This window comes from Terrapene carolina, unplaced genomic scaffold (assembly GCF_002925995.2).
Source record: "Terrapene carolina triunguis isolate 2854851 unplaced genomic scaffold, T_m_triunguis-2.0 Scaffold42, whole genome shotgun sequence".
Classification (NCBI taxonomy): Eukaryota; Metazoa; Chordata; order Testudines; family Emydidae; genus Terrapene; species Terrapene triunguis.
Window position 1 is genome coordinate 63,092,703 of NW_020664393.1, and position 17,156 is coordinate 63,109,858.

The 17,156-nt window shown below is 40.2% G+C and overlaps 1 protein-coding gene across 1 annotated transcript in view; it reads right to left on the bottom strand.

Moving 5' to 3' along the window:
- Positions 1-17,156, bottom strand: part of SMC6 (structural maintenance of chromosomes 6) — a 109,036-nt gene that overhangs the window by 4,568 nt on the left and 87,312 nt on the right. The window contains exons 22-25 of the mRNA XM_026655589.2: positions 14,754-14,899; positions 5,478-5,603; positions 3,291-3,396; positions 1,679-1,831 (exon numbers count right to left, since the gene is read on the bottom strand). Of these exons, the coding sequence (XP_026511374.2) occupies positions 1,679-1,831; positions 3,291-3,396; positions 5,478-5,603; positions 14,754-14,899 (531 nt within the window). The remainder of the gene's footprint in view (positions 1-1,678; positions 1,832-3,290; positions 3,397-5,477; positions 5,604-14,753; positions 14,900-17,156) is intronic.

The window sequence follows — 17,156 nt, forward strand, 5'->3', positions numbered from 1 at the left end:
AAAGCAGAGAATTGACCAGTTACTGATATTTATAATATATGTTTATTGTCTTGCATTACTGTACAGACAAGCTATTAATATAACCACCTGCAAAAACTAAATTAAGTTTGGAGATATTTTGCTAACACAATTATCTAATTAACTAAAACACGTACATTGAAATTCCATCAAAAAAATCTACATCAAGAGAACATTAAGGTTACAGTCTAGCACTAAAATTCAGGAAGTGAACAGAGGCTGTGCGCTGGTCATTAGCACTATCCCTTTGCATATGTGTACTATGATACAGCCTTCAACTACACACTCACATATTATATCTTAATACATCAGACCTTTTTCTACTACTTTGGATACGTGCATAGCTCCTTATGCTATCATGCACCACTCAGCATAGACTTAAGAGTGCTTGGTAGTCACTTATATACAACATGCACAATGAACAAAGCACAGACTCCTACAAAGACCTACCTCCTTGCTGTCAATTACAAAAATGGACCATACAAAGTTGCAGAAAAATGTGCATGTATATTGTATTTGAAAACCAGAATATGACCATGAAATTAAACACGGTATTGTAATGCACATGCACAGTGGTGTTGTTACCTATTGCTGTCCTGATCACTTCACCATGCAACCTTAAAGTTCTCTCAATAAAGTTTCTCACTGGAATTTTCTAGATTTGTTTGTTTGTTTTTAGGACTCTCAAGAGTCCAAAGAGAGACTCTGGCATAAGAACAATGTTCAAAGAACAGCTGAATTATATCACAAAACCCCAAATCGGGTAGGAAGTTGGCATTTATGTTTGAGGTGCATACATTGCAGAGTATCTGTATCCTCCCTGTCCAGATTTATGATATATTGTATAACCAACGCATAAAATGTATCTATCATGCAAGGTCCTGAAGCCATAAATGCCCATCCTCAACATAATCCATGATCATATCCCGGTCAGGGAGGTCATCAGCTATAACAGAGGAAATATGAACGGCAACCACTTGGTTCTCCACTGACAAGTTGAACACACACTACAAAGCGGACTGCCTGATCTCTACAGAGGCATTCTTTGATAGAAAGGTGCTGTATAGGGTTTTCCTATATAAATTCTTTATAAATCGAGTTAGAAGATATGAGTTTGTATTGGTATTTTGACACTAATTCATCTGTGTTTCAATAGCTTTGGAAGAACTCTGGTGCATAAGCGTGGAGAGGGATGTAAACCTACTTCATGTTTCCAAGAAGCAACATTGAGCTAAACTGCTATACTTGTTCTAACAGTGAAGGCAAAACTGTACACTGATGAAGTGAGGGCATGAGCTAGGACCAGAGTTTTCTTAGCAGATCTCTGAGGAAACTCAGCGATGTTATGCAGACAATTATGGACTGGGGAAAATGTTAAGATCCAGAAGAGCAAGTTATGTGGAAGTTATATTTCTGAGTTCACTCATTAACTCAACTTATATTTTAAAGTAGTCAGACTTATTTACACAGACAAGCGCCTTATTTCTGGTTGCCAACTTAGAAAACCAGAGAGTAAAGTTAATGTATTCTCTAATTAGCATTATAGAGGAAAAAGTTAGTAGGTTCTACCATAGTCTTTCAACTTTCCAATGATCTCCACTTAATTACTTTGGTAGTTTATAAAGCAAAACTGGAAGATGTAGTTCAAATTTATACTTACCATGAAGACATCAAATTCATCCAAGCATCTGAAAGGAGATTCAGCAATGGACCACAGAGAAAGAATGAAACAAACTGTTGAGAAAGAACGTTCACCTCCTGATAGAGATCTCATGTCATTTAGAGCAGCCTTGTTTATATCTCCAGGCTGGACCTTGAATTAAGTTAAGACATTCATTTAATTAGTAGATTTAAGTTTACAAATATTAAACATGAACATGAATATATATGTAGCAACACAGTAAGTTTGTATATTTCAGTGTATATGTATCTCAATGAAACTAAAATAGTTCAATCACACACAATTTTGTAAGGGTTAGTTGCAAGTCTACTGTCCCACTGCTTTGCCCAAATAAAAATGGAACAGATTTAATTTAAACCAATAACTCAGCCTACGACGTCTTTAATTCCCTATTTTTATAACTGTTAAACTCATCACCCAGTGTAGTTATGTTTCTGTCAAACACCAACGATCCTAGAACTGCAGCTAACTATATCACTACTGGTGTTTTAACAAGGAATAGCCCCTCTGTATGAATACATGAAACAGGGTAACAGTTCTTTATTCCTTGGATTACAATGACACCTTGTGGTATCTATATATATATATATATATATATATATATATATATATATATTTTATTCTGAAGTGCTTGAAAAAAATAAAAAAGATATTGTAACAAAATATACCATTAAACATAAAATGTGTTTGCTGGTAAATTTTTTAAACAAAGTGTATTTCATAATTTGTTTCTTCCTTTTTTACCTTTCAAGACAAATATAGGTGTTGAATCACTCTCCACAATATGTCAACAGGACAGAAATCAAACCTAGGGGACCCAAGAGAGGGGCTTGATGCATCTGAGCAGCAGAAATAATGAATTGCCTTTTTTTTCTTTTGGTTAAAGATAGTGTTGTATGTTGCAAGAATTTGAAATGCTATGCAAGTTTTGTACCTTATCCCATATTTCTCCTATCTAGAGAAAAACATTTTGATCACAAGTAATTTATATCATTTTTTAAAAAAATATATAATTGGTCTTCAGCTGTTAAAGGGTCTGAAAAATTATGCAAGTCTAGTTAGAGAAACTAACCACACTGGGATGACATCAAATGACAAATTACTAATTGTAAATATCAGGTAGAATTTACTGGACACTGCTGTAATATACCATGACTTCTCTTGTTTTCATTTTCCTAATCATCGTTTGAAAAGTTAGACTGTAAGTCTGAAACAATGCTGACCAATTATACATTTACTACATCTTCACATTTTAAATTTACATTTAGATATCTATTCGTGTAACAGCTCATCTGCTCATCTTGTTTTTTTCTGCACCTGCATCCTCTTACAGGATAATCAATTCACACTAATTGTAATATCAGAAGATTATACTGTATGACTTCAGATGGAGAACAGAAAATAGTAAAGTAAGTTGACAGAAACCAGATATTTTGTTTTCATGCAAAAATCTGCATTAGTAAATGCCAAGTAACTGAAATACAAAAAGGTACCTGAACAGAATTTTTGAAGGGTTAAAAATTCCACCAAAGTTTAACATCAAACATAACTTTTGGTAAGGTATTAATAAAGAAAATACAAAGTGACTTACTGTTATTGAAAGTGTTTCATTCTTGTGGTCAAAACTCATTTTTCCAGAGTAAGATCGCTGACATAATAAGAAGTTAAAATAGAACTTGCATCGTAAAGTAAGGCACCTTTTTGGATAAATTATGCAAATAAACACCAGATCAGTGATCTTTAAAAATAATATACATAAAAAGGTGAACAGATGTAGAGTCAAAGATCCCACAACAAAAATGAAAGAGTGGAATCTTAATCAATATTTAATTACTGCTTCATTTTAATAATATAATACATACACACAACAATTCCTTTGTTCTATGTATTAAGGTTGCATATATAACATACCTAATAGAACCACAAAAGCAAGGAAATTAATCAAAACATCTAAAAGTACATACTCCTTCTACTCCTCTATCCAGACACACAGACACCCCATTACTCAAACACTCAACAATTTAATTTTACTTTAGTATGGATGGTAGCCATCTATCACCAATTTCCCAGACCTACCCCCACTACTATCCATTCTTCACAGTTCTGGGGGGAAGGAGAGGGTTGTGAGGGAGAACACATTCATTCAATATTTGGAGAAGGGTTTGTTGGAATGTTGGCATTTCTATTGCGGCACAGTTGAAGTTGTGATGCTTTGTGTGGTAAGGTGGTTATTTTAGTTGTGAAGTGTGGATAGAGGAGTAGAAAGTACGAACTGTTAGATTAAGAAAGGCTCTCCAATGCAGAAATGGCTACTTTCACGAACAACAGTATCTGCTCCTGAGCCAGAAAGGCACTTTCATGAAGAGCCCAGTATTTGTCAAAGTTCCTGTTGCTTTGTCATAGATCCTATTTTCTGTGAAACTCTCCTGTTGGTTCAGGAGAGGAACTTTTAAGCCAGCTGAACAGTTTGACAAAGAACAGGATCTTTGAGATTGGTAGTGGTTGCTTTCATGAAGCCCAGGGGCTCCTGTGCTGGCTGAATGATTTCACAAAGAACAAGATCCTTGACGCAGTATCAACTGCTTTATCAAAGAGACTGCAGCAGTTTTATGGAGCTCTTAGTTTTCAATAAACCAATAGCTATTGCACAGAGGATCCTGGTCATCGTGAAAACTGTTCAGCCATAAGTGTGTCAGAAGAGGTCCTTTCTTTGAGAAACCAGCAGCTACATGATAATTATAATTCTTCATCTCCCCCGGCCAACTGTTGTGCAGAAGGATTCAATTATGACAAAGACCACTAATTTTTGTTGTTGTTGTGAATTTACAAAATATTTTAACAACTCCAGAGAGTCCAACAAACCCAAAAATGTACATTTTTTTTGACTTTCTGTAATTTGTCATTTTGAAACAAAAAATTGAGATTGAGAATGTGAATTTATTTTGGGGACAAAATTAACTGATTTTCTTGAAAATCCTCAGAAAATGAAAGCTTTAGTCAGAAATTATATACTAAAAATTGGGACAGATGCACTGTCTTTGAGGTTGAACTCCCATTTTAAGAGCACAACAGAATGCAGCCTTAGCTGTGATGTCTCAATTGCTCTACCATAACATATATTAGAAAAGTTAGATCCACTTCCTTAGACCCTAAAAAACACACCAAGTAGGTATTTACTGCAAAGCATCTTAAGCTATTTTTTTAAAAGCAATAATTTAAACTTTAGTTATATACTGCAGTTAACTTGTTACTCTACAGCCAATACCCAAAAACCACTGGAAAGGTAGAAAGGGGAAGGATCTACAGCTTTTTTGTTATATTATTATCTCCCCGCTCTACAAAAGCTCCACACCACAATTCAATTTCAAGAAAGAACAGTTATTTACCTTACAGTAAGTGTGGTTCTTTGAGATGTATTGTTCACATGAACTCCACTCTTGGTGTGCATGCACCCCATACTAAATGCTCTCACCCCAGGGAATAAAGGACAGAGCAGACCCATCTGTCCCTCAGTTCCCTCACAATACAGAATTCCAGAGAAGTAGGTCTTCATAGAAGCAGGGAAGGAGGGCAGGTTGTGGAATCCAAGTGGATAACACATCTTGTTGAAACATAGGAAGTGTACAGAAGTAAGTGTAAGTTGAATGCAGAAATTGCTTCTGAGTGACCCTGGGAAATGCCTAAATTTCCCCAATAGATAGAATTTTATGACAAATATTTTTAATCTGCCCCACACAAGTATTTGAACCACTAACACTACAATGAAGATCACACTCACCTTCTGAACTGTTGATACATTTTGTATCTCTGTGTCATTATTTGATCCAGCAATTTAATAAACTTCTTCAAATTCTTAACTTTACCGTCTGCATCCTGATATTTGTCCTTTGCTTCAATAAGCTGCCTGTTTTATCAACAAAAAGATTTTCATAAATATCTAGTTGAACACAAAAGATGCTGTTAAGACCCAAGCAAATTCTTGATGTTTAATTTAAAACCAGGCTGACAACCAAAATTCTCTTTTCAGAAAACAAAACAAACAAACATATGCTTACAATCTATTAAACCATCACTCTAAAACTAACATCATGTGGGTACATAAGCTGAATTTTCACAGGGAAAGGGAAAATCATTGTTAATAAAAGAAAGATTATTGTTATTTGTTGGGGGAGAAAAGGAAAGGTAAATTTCTTAGATGATACAGTAAAAGCTTTTTTAACCAGCATGCTGGGGGAACGGGAGTGCCGGTAAATTAAAAATGCCGGTTAACTCAGAGGGAGGGGTTTAGAAGGGGAGGGGATGGGAGGGGCTGTGGGGCATGCTCTGGGAGGAAGTTTGGGTCCAGGAGGGGGCTTAGGGCGGGGGCTTGGGATGCCGTATGGGGGGGTGCTCACCTCCGGCGGCTCTCTGTCTCTGCTGCTCCTGGTGGAGGTGTGGCCAGGCGCCTCTGCAAGCAGGAATGCTGCCTCCATCTGCAGGCACTGCCCCCTGCAGCTCCCATTGGCCACGGTTCCCGGCCAACGGGCTGGGACAGGAGCCATGGAGTCAGTGCTTCGGGAGGGAGGACAGAGGCAGCGTGCCTGCAGAGTGGCCTGGCCGCACCTCCCCAGCAATAGCAGGGATGGGGAGCTGCCTGAGGTGAGCACTCCCCCGCCATCCGGCACCCCGAACCCCTCCTACGCCCCAGCCCCCTGCCGGCCCCGCACCAACCGCACTATAAACCAGACTTTCAGTGCAGATCAGAAATGTCGGTTTATAGAGCTTGCCGGTTGGTAAAGTGCCAGATAAAAGAGCTTTTACTGTACTTTCTTTTCTGCTAGCAGTGTCTCACACAATTCTGATATGTATGGGCTATTTCCCTCTCTTCTACTTCCCTTCCATTCTGATATATATGGTTTATTCCCCTCTTGTCTTCAGTTTCCAGAGCTGAAAGCTACAAAGCTGTAGCGCATCGTATGCTAGACCCTTTCTCTGGTTTGCTGCCAGATGAGTCGTTTCAAAGTAAAAGCTCAGAATGTGATTAGTAACAATAACTTCAGAGCCAGCCAGTTAATTGTGTACGGCAGGCTACAGTCTACAATGGTAACGATCAAAATAAAATTTTGTCCCTTGGCCATTAAGACATCCAAGGACGGTAGAATTGTGGGAGATATAGCTAGCAGAAAGGAATTATCAGGTAAGAAATTTACCATTCTGCAGCCCCATGTCTCCCACAATTTTGATATACAGAGGAAGTAGCCAGCAGTGAACAGAAGTGGGGATGGATGGAGAAAAAAAAAATGGGACAGGGAACAGCACTGTTGATTGCTTAAACGGCAATACTGTTAGTGGACCACCACCTGCAGCACCTTCTCACCACAGGAGGCCTCTGCTGAGAACAGAAAATCCACTTTATAGTGCCTAAAAGGTGTTAGCCTGAGACTATGTTGCTGTCCTGCAGATCTCTGTGGTGGAAGCACAACTCTTTTGGCCCATGAGGTTGCCACAGATCTTGTGGAATGTGCCTTGATTCCATCTGGGATAGGAGCCCCTCTCACGCCATGAATGCCTCTAAAATACAGAGCTTGATCCATCTAACCAGGGATAGTTTGGAAACTCTGAGCCCTTGGCACTTCAGATGAAAGACAAACAAGGAACCCAACCTTCTTGTTCATTCTGTGCCCTTGACATAGATCTTTAGTGCTCTTCCAACATCTATGGCACACCACAGCTTTACACTCTGGTGCTGTGGCTTTGGACCGAATGAAGTAAGGATGATCTCTTGTGAGGCATGGAAAGATGAATTCACCTTAGGCAAGAACAATTCTGGAGTTCTTAACACCACCTGGTCATCGTGGAACCCACAGTGGGGTTCCTGCATGGATAAGCTACCAGTTCAGAAACTTGTCTAGCAGACATCATGGCCACCACAAAACAGGTTTTGATGGACAGATAGAAGGCAGATATTTAAGTCAGTGGTTCAAAAGGGTGAGTAGTTAGGGCTTTCAATACCAGGGGTAAATCCCACTTAGGGAATACTGGTTTTGCTCTGAGGAATCTGGATACCTGAGGATTATCCACCAAGGAAACAGAGGATCCTACAAACAGTATGCTACTTATGGCTGACACCTGAAGTGCTACAGTGCTGGGCTGAAGTCCCTTCTCTTCAAGGAAGTCCTGAATAACAGGAGTACTAGGATCCTTGGCATTCTTGATACCATGCAACCTGCTCCAGATGGAGGAGTAAGCCTTTAATGTGGAAGCTCTTCTGGAGGAGAGCAGAGTTCTGATCACTTTGAAGGATAGACCAACACTTCCCTCTCAATAGCCAGACTATCAGTTGTATAGATGGCCTGGGTCTGGCTGGAGGAATGGGCTTTGGCGAAGGATGTCTGTGTTCTCATTAGTAGCTGCAATGGTGGTCCCAAATTCAGTTCTATCAGATCGGAGAAACATGGTCTCCTTTGCTGTTGCGAAGTTGGCATTGTCATCTTTGTGCCTTCTCACTTTCTTCCCTGGATCACCTTTCCTAGACGTGGAAAGGGCATGAATGAATATAGCAGGCCTTGTGGCCACATCTATGTGAAAGAGCATCTGTCCCAATGGACACTGGATCTGTTTCCCTGGTGAAGAACACTGCTTTGGGTTCTTGTGATTGGCACACAGGTTGACTGAAGTATCAGAGGGGTAGCCGTGTTAGTCTGGATCTGTAAAAAGCAACAAAGAGTCCTGTGGCACCTTGTAGACTAACAAATGTATTGGAGCATAAGCTTTCATGGGTGACATCCACTTCGTCAGACGCAGGTTGACTGAAGCGAGGCCAAACGTCTGCAAGATCAGAGTGAAGACTTTCTGATTTAGGCACCATTCTAAGTTGATGACTGTCTGCTGAGCCAGTCCATCTTTTGGTTCAGTTCTCCTTTTATGTGTATCGCTCTTACGGCAGGAAGGGTCCTCTCTATCCATTCCAATACTGATATTTTTTTCTGCATGTAAAGTTGAACTCCTTTCTCTCCCTGGTTGTTGAAATAGGCCATAGAAATTTGTACTGTCCAACTGGATCAGAACATGGTCACCCTCTAGACAGCTCTGGAACATTAGCAGAGCTAGTTTGACTCTCTGGTTCCTTTCCCAGGAGTCTGAGGCATCTTGTGTTGTTCTGTGGCTCAGATGCGTGTTCCCCACCCTATCAGGCTGGCATTGGTTGAGAGTTCCTGTGAGTCTAGAAGGCATATGAGAAGACCCCTGTGGAAATTCTCTGGGATTGCCCATCATCTTAGAGAATCCAGAACCTAGTTCAGGACCTAATTCCGGAATGTGTTCCAATGGTTCCATACTTTCAGTACGAAGGCCTGGAGACCCCTGATAAAGAGACCCTATCCATGGGGTGATCTCTATACATGATATCAAGAGACTCAATATTTGGAGACAATGTGTTATGGTTGGCCTTATACACTTGACCAGCATAGATACCACATACTGGATCTCTTGGAATACATCCAGTGATGGGTAGACCTTTGCTGAAGAAGTGTCCATTTCCACTTCTAGCTGAATTATCTTTGTCGGGGGGGGGGGGGGGGGGGGGGGTCAACATTTTTATTGGTGTTTATCACAAAGCCATGCACTTGGAGAAGATCCAGAGTCCAAACTGTGGCACTATGTTCTGCAGCTTGGGTCGGAGCTCTGATCAAGATGTTATCCAAGAAGAGATACAGATGAGTGCTCTGAAACCTGAGTCTGGCTGTTACAACCACAAGCATCTTGGTAAACACTGTGAGGGCTGATGAGAGACCAACTAGAAGAGTTCGGTACTGCTAATAAGCCATACCATATGCAACTTTCAGCAGTCTGCGGTGGCATGAGCATATGGGAATGTGGAGATTTCTATCTTCTAGGTCCACAGAAGTGAGAAAGTCCCACTGGGACAGGGATGCCACTGTTGAAGCTAGGGTCTCCATCTGGAAACTCGTTTTCTTCATCTATTTGTTGAGCCACTGAGGTCCAGCATGGCTCTGACTCCTCCTCCCCCAGTGCATTCTAGACAATGAAGAAAACAGAATAGAAACCTGAGAACCTTGCTCCTGAAGGAACTCCTACATTCAGGAGATGCAAAATTTCATTCAACACCAGTTCATATTAGATGGGGCTGCTGGGGATTGGGTGAAGGGATGGGATGAGGCCTTTAGTACAAGGGACTTATCTGTAACTCACTACCCCTCTCACCCACTTGCCTGTGGTTGATATGTACCATTCTTCTGAGAAATAGGATCTGGACAGACATGCATTTGTTCCTTGTGGGTTCTTACAGGCAGTGGGACTTCCTCTGGATTTTCCACCCAAACCCTGGTTCCAGGGTTTTCCCGATATACCTGTTGTCTTTCTTCTGGTACTTTTGTGAGGATGGATGAAAGGAGCATTTCTGTCTCTTGCTGTGTTTCTATTCACTGTTCAGAGGATTGCATAGAGAGGGGAGGGACTGTTTCAGTTTGGCAGCACTTTCTGCCACGATCTTATCCAATTTTTCCCCAAATAGGAGAAAGAGACTGTTAATTTAGATGAGTCTTCAGAGTCAATACTCAGAAGAATCAAAAGAACATTTGGCAAGGGACAGGCAGACAAAAGGACACTGAGCTGCCTTCCCAGAGTCAGGACACAAGATGTCACTCTAAGACTGGATAGGCTTCTGAAATCTACGGGCAAGGATCCACTGATAATGATTTATATTGGCACTACTGACACTGCGTTGTGAGATCTCTCACAGACAGCAGATGACTTCAGGAAACTTGGAAGTGTGCTAAAGAACAAAAATATCCAAGCAATGTTCTCTGAAATCCTTCCTGTCCCACGAGCAAAGGAAGACAGGAGGCAGAAGATTCTGGAAGTGAATCGCTGGCTAGGTAAGTGGTGTTGGGCTTTGATTTTGTGGAAGATTTATCCACCTTCTAAACTATATATAGTTTACATGGTCTTCACCTCAGTAGAAGGTAGACCAATCTCTGACTACACTAGGCTGGCTAGAGTAGTCAAGAGGGGGTTAAACTAATAGCAAAAGGGGAGGATAAAAAGAGGGAAGAAATAAGCAATCAGTTAGCACAAAAATCAGGATGTTGATTAATCAAGGAACCAAAGGGCATGAAGAGAAGAAGTTACTGAATTGCCTACATACTAATGCCGAGAGACATGGTAACAAAAAAGGAGGAATTGGAATTGCTTATTTAGGAGCATAAATTCAATCTAGTTGGTATTAATGAAACCTGGGGGGGTTTATTTGCACAACTGGAATGTTAAAATCAATGGTCATAACCTATTTAGGAAGGAGCAAATGGGCAAAAATGGGAGGGCGAGTAGTACTCTACAGCAAAAATGGCATTACCCGTTTCCAAGTCATTTATAGCTCAATGTCCTAACAGATAAAGAAATGGCATTACCGAATTCCAAGTCACTTATAGATCAATGTCCTAACAGATAAAGCACAAGGTGGGGTAGTAGTGGTGTGTGCTACAGACTACCAAATCATGACGCAGAACAGGATGACTGCTTCCTTATGCGCCTCTCTACGATGTGCAGGAAAAAACTCTGTGATCACGGGTATCTTCAATATGAATGATATATGCTGGAGGTCTCATGCTGCCCATACTAAAATATACTTGGAATTTCTAAATGTATAGATGACAATTTCCTAACTCAAAAAGTGTTGTAGCCAACACAGTGGAATTCTATATTAGACCTTGTTCTACAGATAAAGTGGAACTGATGACAGAACTAAAAGTTAATGGTAACTTAGCTACAATTAATCATGGCTTGATGACATTTATAATGTGCAAGCAGAAAAAAGTCTAGACCAGTAAAATAAATTATAGATAGAGAGATAAAGAGACAGACAGACAGAGCTTTAGTAGGGCCAATTTCAGAAAGATGTAAACAATTGTGAGCCAAACCAGCTGGGAGAAAGAATTTAATCAGAAGTGTGTGAATGATAATTGAAAATCATTTAAGAACACCTTACTAAATGCCCCAAAAGTCACAATCCCACCATTGAGGAAGAAGGCTGAGCTAGTTAAAAAAACAACTTTGTTTAGAGGGTAAGTGAAGGCAGCTGTAAAAAAATAAAAAATAATATATAACAAACGGAAGAAAGGGAAGTTGATAGTAGTGATTATAAATGAAGTTAGGAACTGTACATAGTTGATAAAGGAAGCCAAGGGATACAAGAAGAAATCTAGGGCCAACGAAGTTAAGGACAATAAGGAGGAGTTGTTTTTTTCCTAACTATACTATGAACAAAAAGAATCCTGAAAATGGTACCGGTCCACTGCTAGATGGAAATGGTAGAATTATCAATAATAATGCACAAAAGGCAAAGGTGTTCAACAAATATATTTGTATTTGGGTAAAAACAAAAACACATCATGAAGACTCACCACATGGTGATAATACTCCATTCCACTAGGCTCTCTGGAGAATGTTAAATATAAGCTACCAAACTTAGACATTTTTAATCAGCAGATCAAGATAACCTGCATTCAAGAATTTTTTAAAAAGCTGGCTGAGAAGCTCACTGGACCATCAATGTTGATTTCAAGTAAGTCTTGGAGCACAAAGGAAATTCCAGAAGACTGGAAGGAAGTGAACATGCCGATTTTTAAAAAGGGTAAACTGGAAGGCCCAGGTAATTATAGGTCTGTCAGCCTGACATCAATCCCAGGCAAGATAATGAAACCAGCGGATATGGTACTTGATAATGAGCTAAAGGAGGGTAATGTAAATAAATGAAAATAAACAAGGGTTTATGGAAAATAGATCCTGTCAGACTACAAGTTTTGTTGATAAAGGTAATAGTGTTAATGTAATATACTTAGACTTCTGTAAGACATTTGACTTGGTGCAACACAATATTTTGATTAAAAAACTAGAACGATATAAAAATAACATGGCACACAAAAATGGATTAAAGACTGGCTAACTGGTCTCAAAATGTAACTGTAAATGGGGAATCGTCATCAAGTAGGTCCATTTCCAGTGGGGCCCCGCAGGACTCAATTCTTGGACCTATGCTATTTAACATCTTTATCAATGACCTGAAAGAAAAAAAATCACAACTGATAAATTTTGCAGCTGACACAAAATGGAGGGGACAGGGCACTGATTCAGATCAAGGTGGATTGATTGTTAAACTGGGCACAAGCAAACAATATGAGTTTTCATATGATTAAATGTAAATGTATACATCTGGAACAAAAAAAATGTAGACCATACTTACAGGATGGGGGACTTGATCCCGGGAAGGAGTGACTAAAAAAGATTTGGGGGTCATGGTGGATAATTGGTTGAAGATGAGCTCCAAATGTGATGCTTTGGCGAAAAGAACTAATGCAATCCTAGGATGCATGAACAGCGGAATCTTGAGTAGGAGTAGAGAGATTATTTTACCTCTGTATTTGGCACTTCTGTGACCATTGCTGAAATACTGTGTGCAGTTTTGGTGCCCACAATTCACGAAGGATATTGATAAATTGGAGAAGATTCAAAGAATGAGAATGATTAAAGACTCGAGTTCAATCTATTTAGCTTAACAAAGAGAAGATTAATGGATGACTTGATTATAGTCTAAAAGTACCTACACGGGGAACAAATATTTAATAATTGGCTCTTCAATCTAGGAGAGAAAGGTATAACATGCTCCAATGTCTGGAAGCTGAAGCTAGACAAATTTAGACTGGAAATAAGACAATTTTTTAAATATGAGAGCAATTAACCTTCAAACAATTTATCAATGGCCAAGGTCGATTCTCCATCACTGACAATTTTTAAATCAAGTCTGGATGTTTTTCTAAAAAATATGCTCTAGGAATTATTTTGGGGAAGTCCTATGACCTGGGTTATACAGGCAGTCAGACTAGATGATCACAATGGTAACGTCTAGCCTTAGAATCTATTAAATCAAGACTAGATTTCTTTTTCTAAAAGGCAGCTCTAGTTCCATACAAATTTTTGGACTTGGCTTAAGAATTACAGAGCGACGTTCAGTGTCATGCAAGAGATCAGACTAGATCAACGATTCTCTAACTATGGGGTGGACCTCACAAAGAAGGCATGGGAATGCGTCAAGGGAAGTGCGAGCTATGTGCCTTTATTTATTTAAGAACTCTGGCTGTCAGCCCCAGGTGGCTGGGGCATGTGCAGAAGGGCCATGCACACCCAGGAGACAGGGATACAGGGAACAGCGGGAGACCTCCCAAACTGCTCACCAGGAGGCAGCAGGGGTCCAGCTATCAGCACTGGGGTGGCAGCAGTAGTGTAGAAGTAAGAGTGGCAATGGAGTGCTAAGTCTGCTGTGAAAAGTAATATTGACAAATACCACTTTTCATATTGCCATCCTTACTTCTGTGCTGCTGCTGGTGCAGCACTGCCTTCAGAGCTGGGCATCCAGACAACAGCCGCTGCTCTCTACTCTGCCTTCAGAGCTGGGTGGTGATGTATGTACTCGGGGGGGGGGGGGGGGGGGGGGGGGGGGCGCCAACACCAAACGAAAGTAGGGGGGGGGGGGGGGGCAATCAAATAAGTTTGAGAACCACCGGACTAGATAATCATCCTGGTCCTTTTGGCTTTAAAACTATGAATTCCCTAACTCCAAAAATGCAAATACCCACAGCATCTGGCACCACTTACTTTGATGAGTATGATGGATCCTGCCTTAGAAAAAATGCCATGCAAAGTGAGGTGGCCAGCATCCTAATGCCAGAGCAACAGACATAGCTGGACAGAGGTTCCTTACTCCACTCTTCCTATTTTTGTCACATTGTATATAAAAATAGAAATTGTGAACTGTTTATGGTAGGGACCATGTCTTACTCAGTTTCTCTGGAGCACACAGCATCACATTTGGGTGCTACAGAAATAATGCAATGAGTAGCCAAATATATTTAAGGCTATGACTACTTATTTCAAGAAAAGCACCTGCACCATTAATCAGACTTGTTAAAAAAAAGTTGAGATAATTAAAATTAAATTAATCTACTATCCCAATGAAGCAACCATTCTGCCCCCCACCCCAAAATATGTAGCAATTGTTTACTTTATTATTTCTTCTCTGTTTCCATGATGATCTCTTTTTGAATTTATCTTGTCTCTTAAGCGATTCATTTCTGTGTCAAGACTCTTGACAGTTCTGTTGACTTCTATCCGTTGCGGGCAGATTTGTGTGGCCTGTGCAATCTTTTCCTAAAGAGAAGTTTGAAATGCTAAAAAATGCTATACATTTTGGTTTATTTGCATCTTCCTCTCAACTATAACATTTTGGATAGTGAAAAGCAGTAAAAGAGAAATTCTGAGTTAATTACTAATGGGCTCTCCACCTGTGGAATTCAGAAACGGTCCGGTGTTGTAGCTGGAGGATCCAGGACTAAGCTCTGTCTTTCATCTCAGGCCACCCCAAAAAAATTCCAACAGCTGTAGAAATACTCCAGCAACCAATTATTAGTATTAAGGCAACCTGATGCAAATTGTCTATGTCTAAGTCTCCCTTCAGAGAAAAATTTCAATTTATATTCTGATCATTTACCAGACTACCAGGGTGGATGGAATACAGAGAGAAGCTGCTAAAAGAAAGAAAATTATCAGATAAGAAATTGATCATTCTGTTGCAAAACTTCTCTGCTCTTTAATTACTCATGGGAAGTAATAAGCAGTGTATCCCAGAAGTAGGGAGGGAAAGAATAAGCAAAGTTTAATTATTATAACTGAGTAATTTAGACAGAAGTTCCCCCCATTTTTACCTCCTGCTTGCAACAAACTTAAAACTGTGAGGCCTCGGCATTTTGGACAGAATGAGATGGAAGGGTACATATGTACTTCAGATGCTTGAGATAGATCTATAGCACTCAAGGAATAGATTCATAGATTCATAGATTCTAGGACTGGAAGGGACCTCGAGAGGTCATCGAGTCCAGTCCCCTGCCCGCATGGCAGGACCAAATACTGTCTAGACCATCCCTGATAGACATTTATCTAACCTACTCTTAAATATCTCCAGAGATGGAGATTCCACAACCTCCCTAGGCAATTTATTCCAGTGTTTAACCACCCTGACAGTTAGGAACTTTTTCCTAATGTCCAACCTAGACCTCCCTTGCTGCAGTTTAAGCCCATTGCTTCTTGTTCTATCCTCAGAGGCTAAGGTGAACAAGTTTTCTCCCTCCTCCTTATGACACCCTTTTAGATACCTGAAAACTGCTATCATGTCCCCTCTCAGTCTTCTCTTTTCCAAACTAAACAAACCCAATTCTTTCAGCCTTCCTTCATAGGTCATGTTCTCAAGACCTTTAATCATTCTTGTTGCTCTTCTCTGGACTCTTTCCAATTTCTCCACATCTTTCTTGAAATGCGGTGCCCAGAACTGGACACAATACTCCAGCTGAGGCCTAACCAGAGCAGAGTAGAGCGGAAGAATGACTTCTCGTGTCTTGCTCACAACACACCTGTTAATACATCCCAGAATCACGTTTGCTTTTTTTGCAACAGCATCACACTGTTGACTCATATTTAGCTTGTGGTCCAGTATAACCCCTAGATCCCTTTCTGCCATACTCCTTCCTAGACAGTCTCTTCCCATTCTGTATGTGTGAAACTGATTTTTTCTTCCTAAGTGGAGCACTTTGCATTTGTCTTTGTTAAACTTCATCCTGTTTAACTCAGACCATTTCTCCAATTTGTCCAGATCATTTTGAATTATGACCCTGTCCTCCAAAGCAGTTGCAATCCCTCCCAGTTTGGTATCATCCGCAAACTTAATAATCGTACTTTCTATACCAATATCTAAGTCGTTAATGAAGATATTGAACAGAGCCGGTCCCAAAACAGACCCCTGCGGAACCCCACTCGTTATGCCTTTCCAGCAGGATTGGGAACCATTAATAACAACTCTCTGAGTACGGTTATCCAGCCAGTTATGCACCCACCTTATAGTAGCCCCATCTAAATTGTATTTGCCTAGTTTGTCGATAAGAATATCATGCGAGACCGTATCAAATGCTTTACTAAAGTCTAGGTATACCACATCCACAGCTTCTCCCTTATCCACAAGACTCGTTATCCTATCGAAGAAAGCTATCAGATTGGTTTGACATGATTTGTTCTTTACAAATCCATGCTGGCTGTTCCCTATCACCTTACCACCTTCCAAGTGTTTGCAGATGATTTCCTTAATTACTTGCTCCATTATCTTCCCTGGCACAGAAGTTAAACTAACTGGTCTGTAGTTTCCTGGGTTGTTTTTATTTCCCTTTTTATAGATGGGCACTATATTTGCCCTTTTCCAGTCTTCTGGAATCTCTCCCGTCTCCCATGATTTTCCAAAGATAATAGCCAGAGGCTCAGATACCTCCTCTATTAGCTCCTTGAGTATTCTAGGATGCATTTCATCAGGCCCTGGTGACTTGCAGGCATCTAACTTTTCTAAGTGATTTTTAACTTGTTCTTT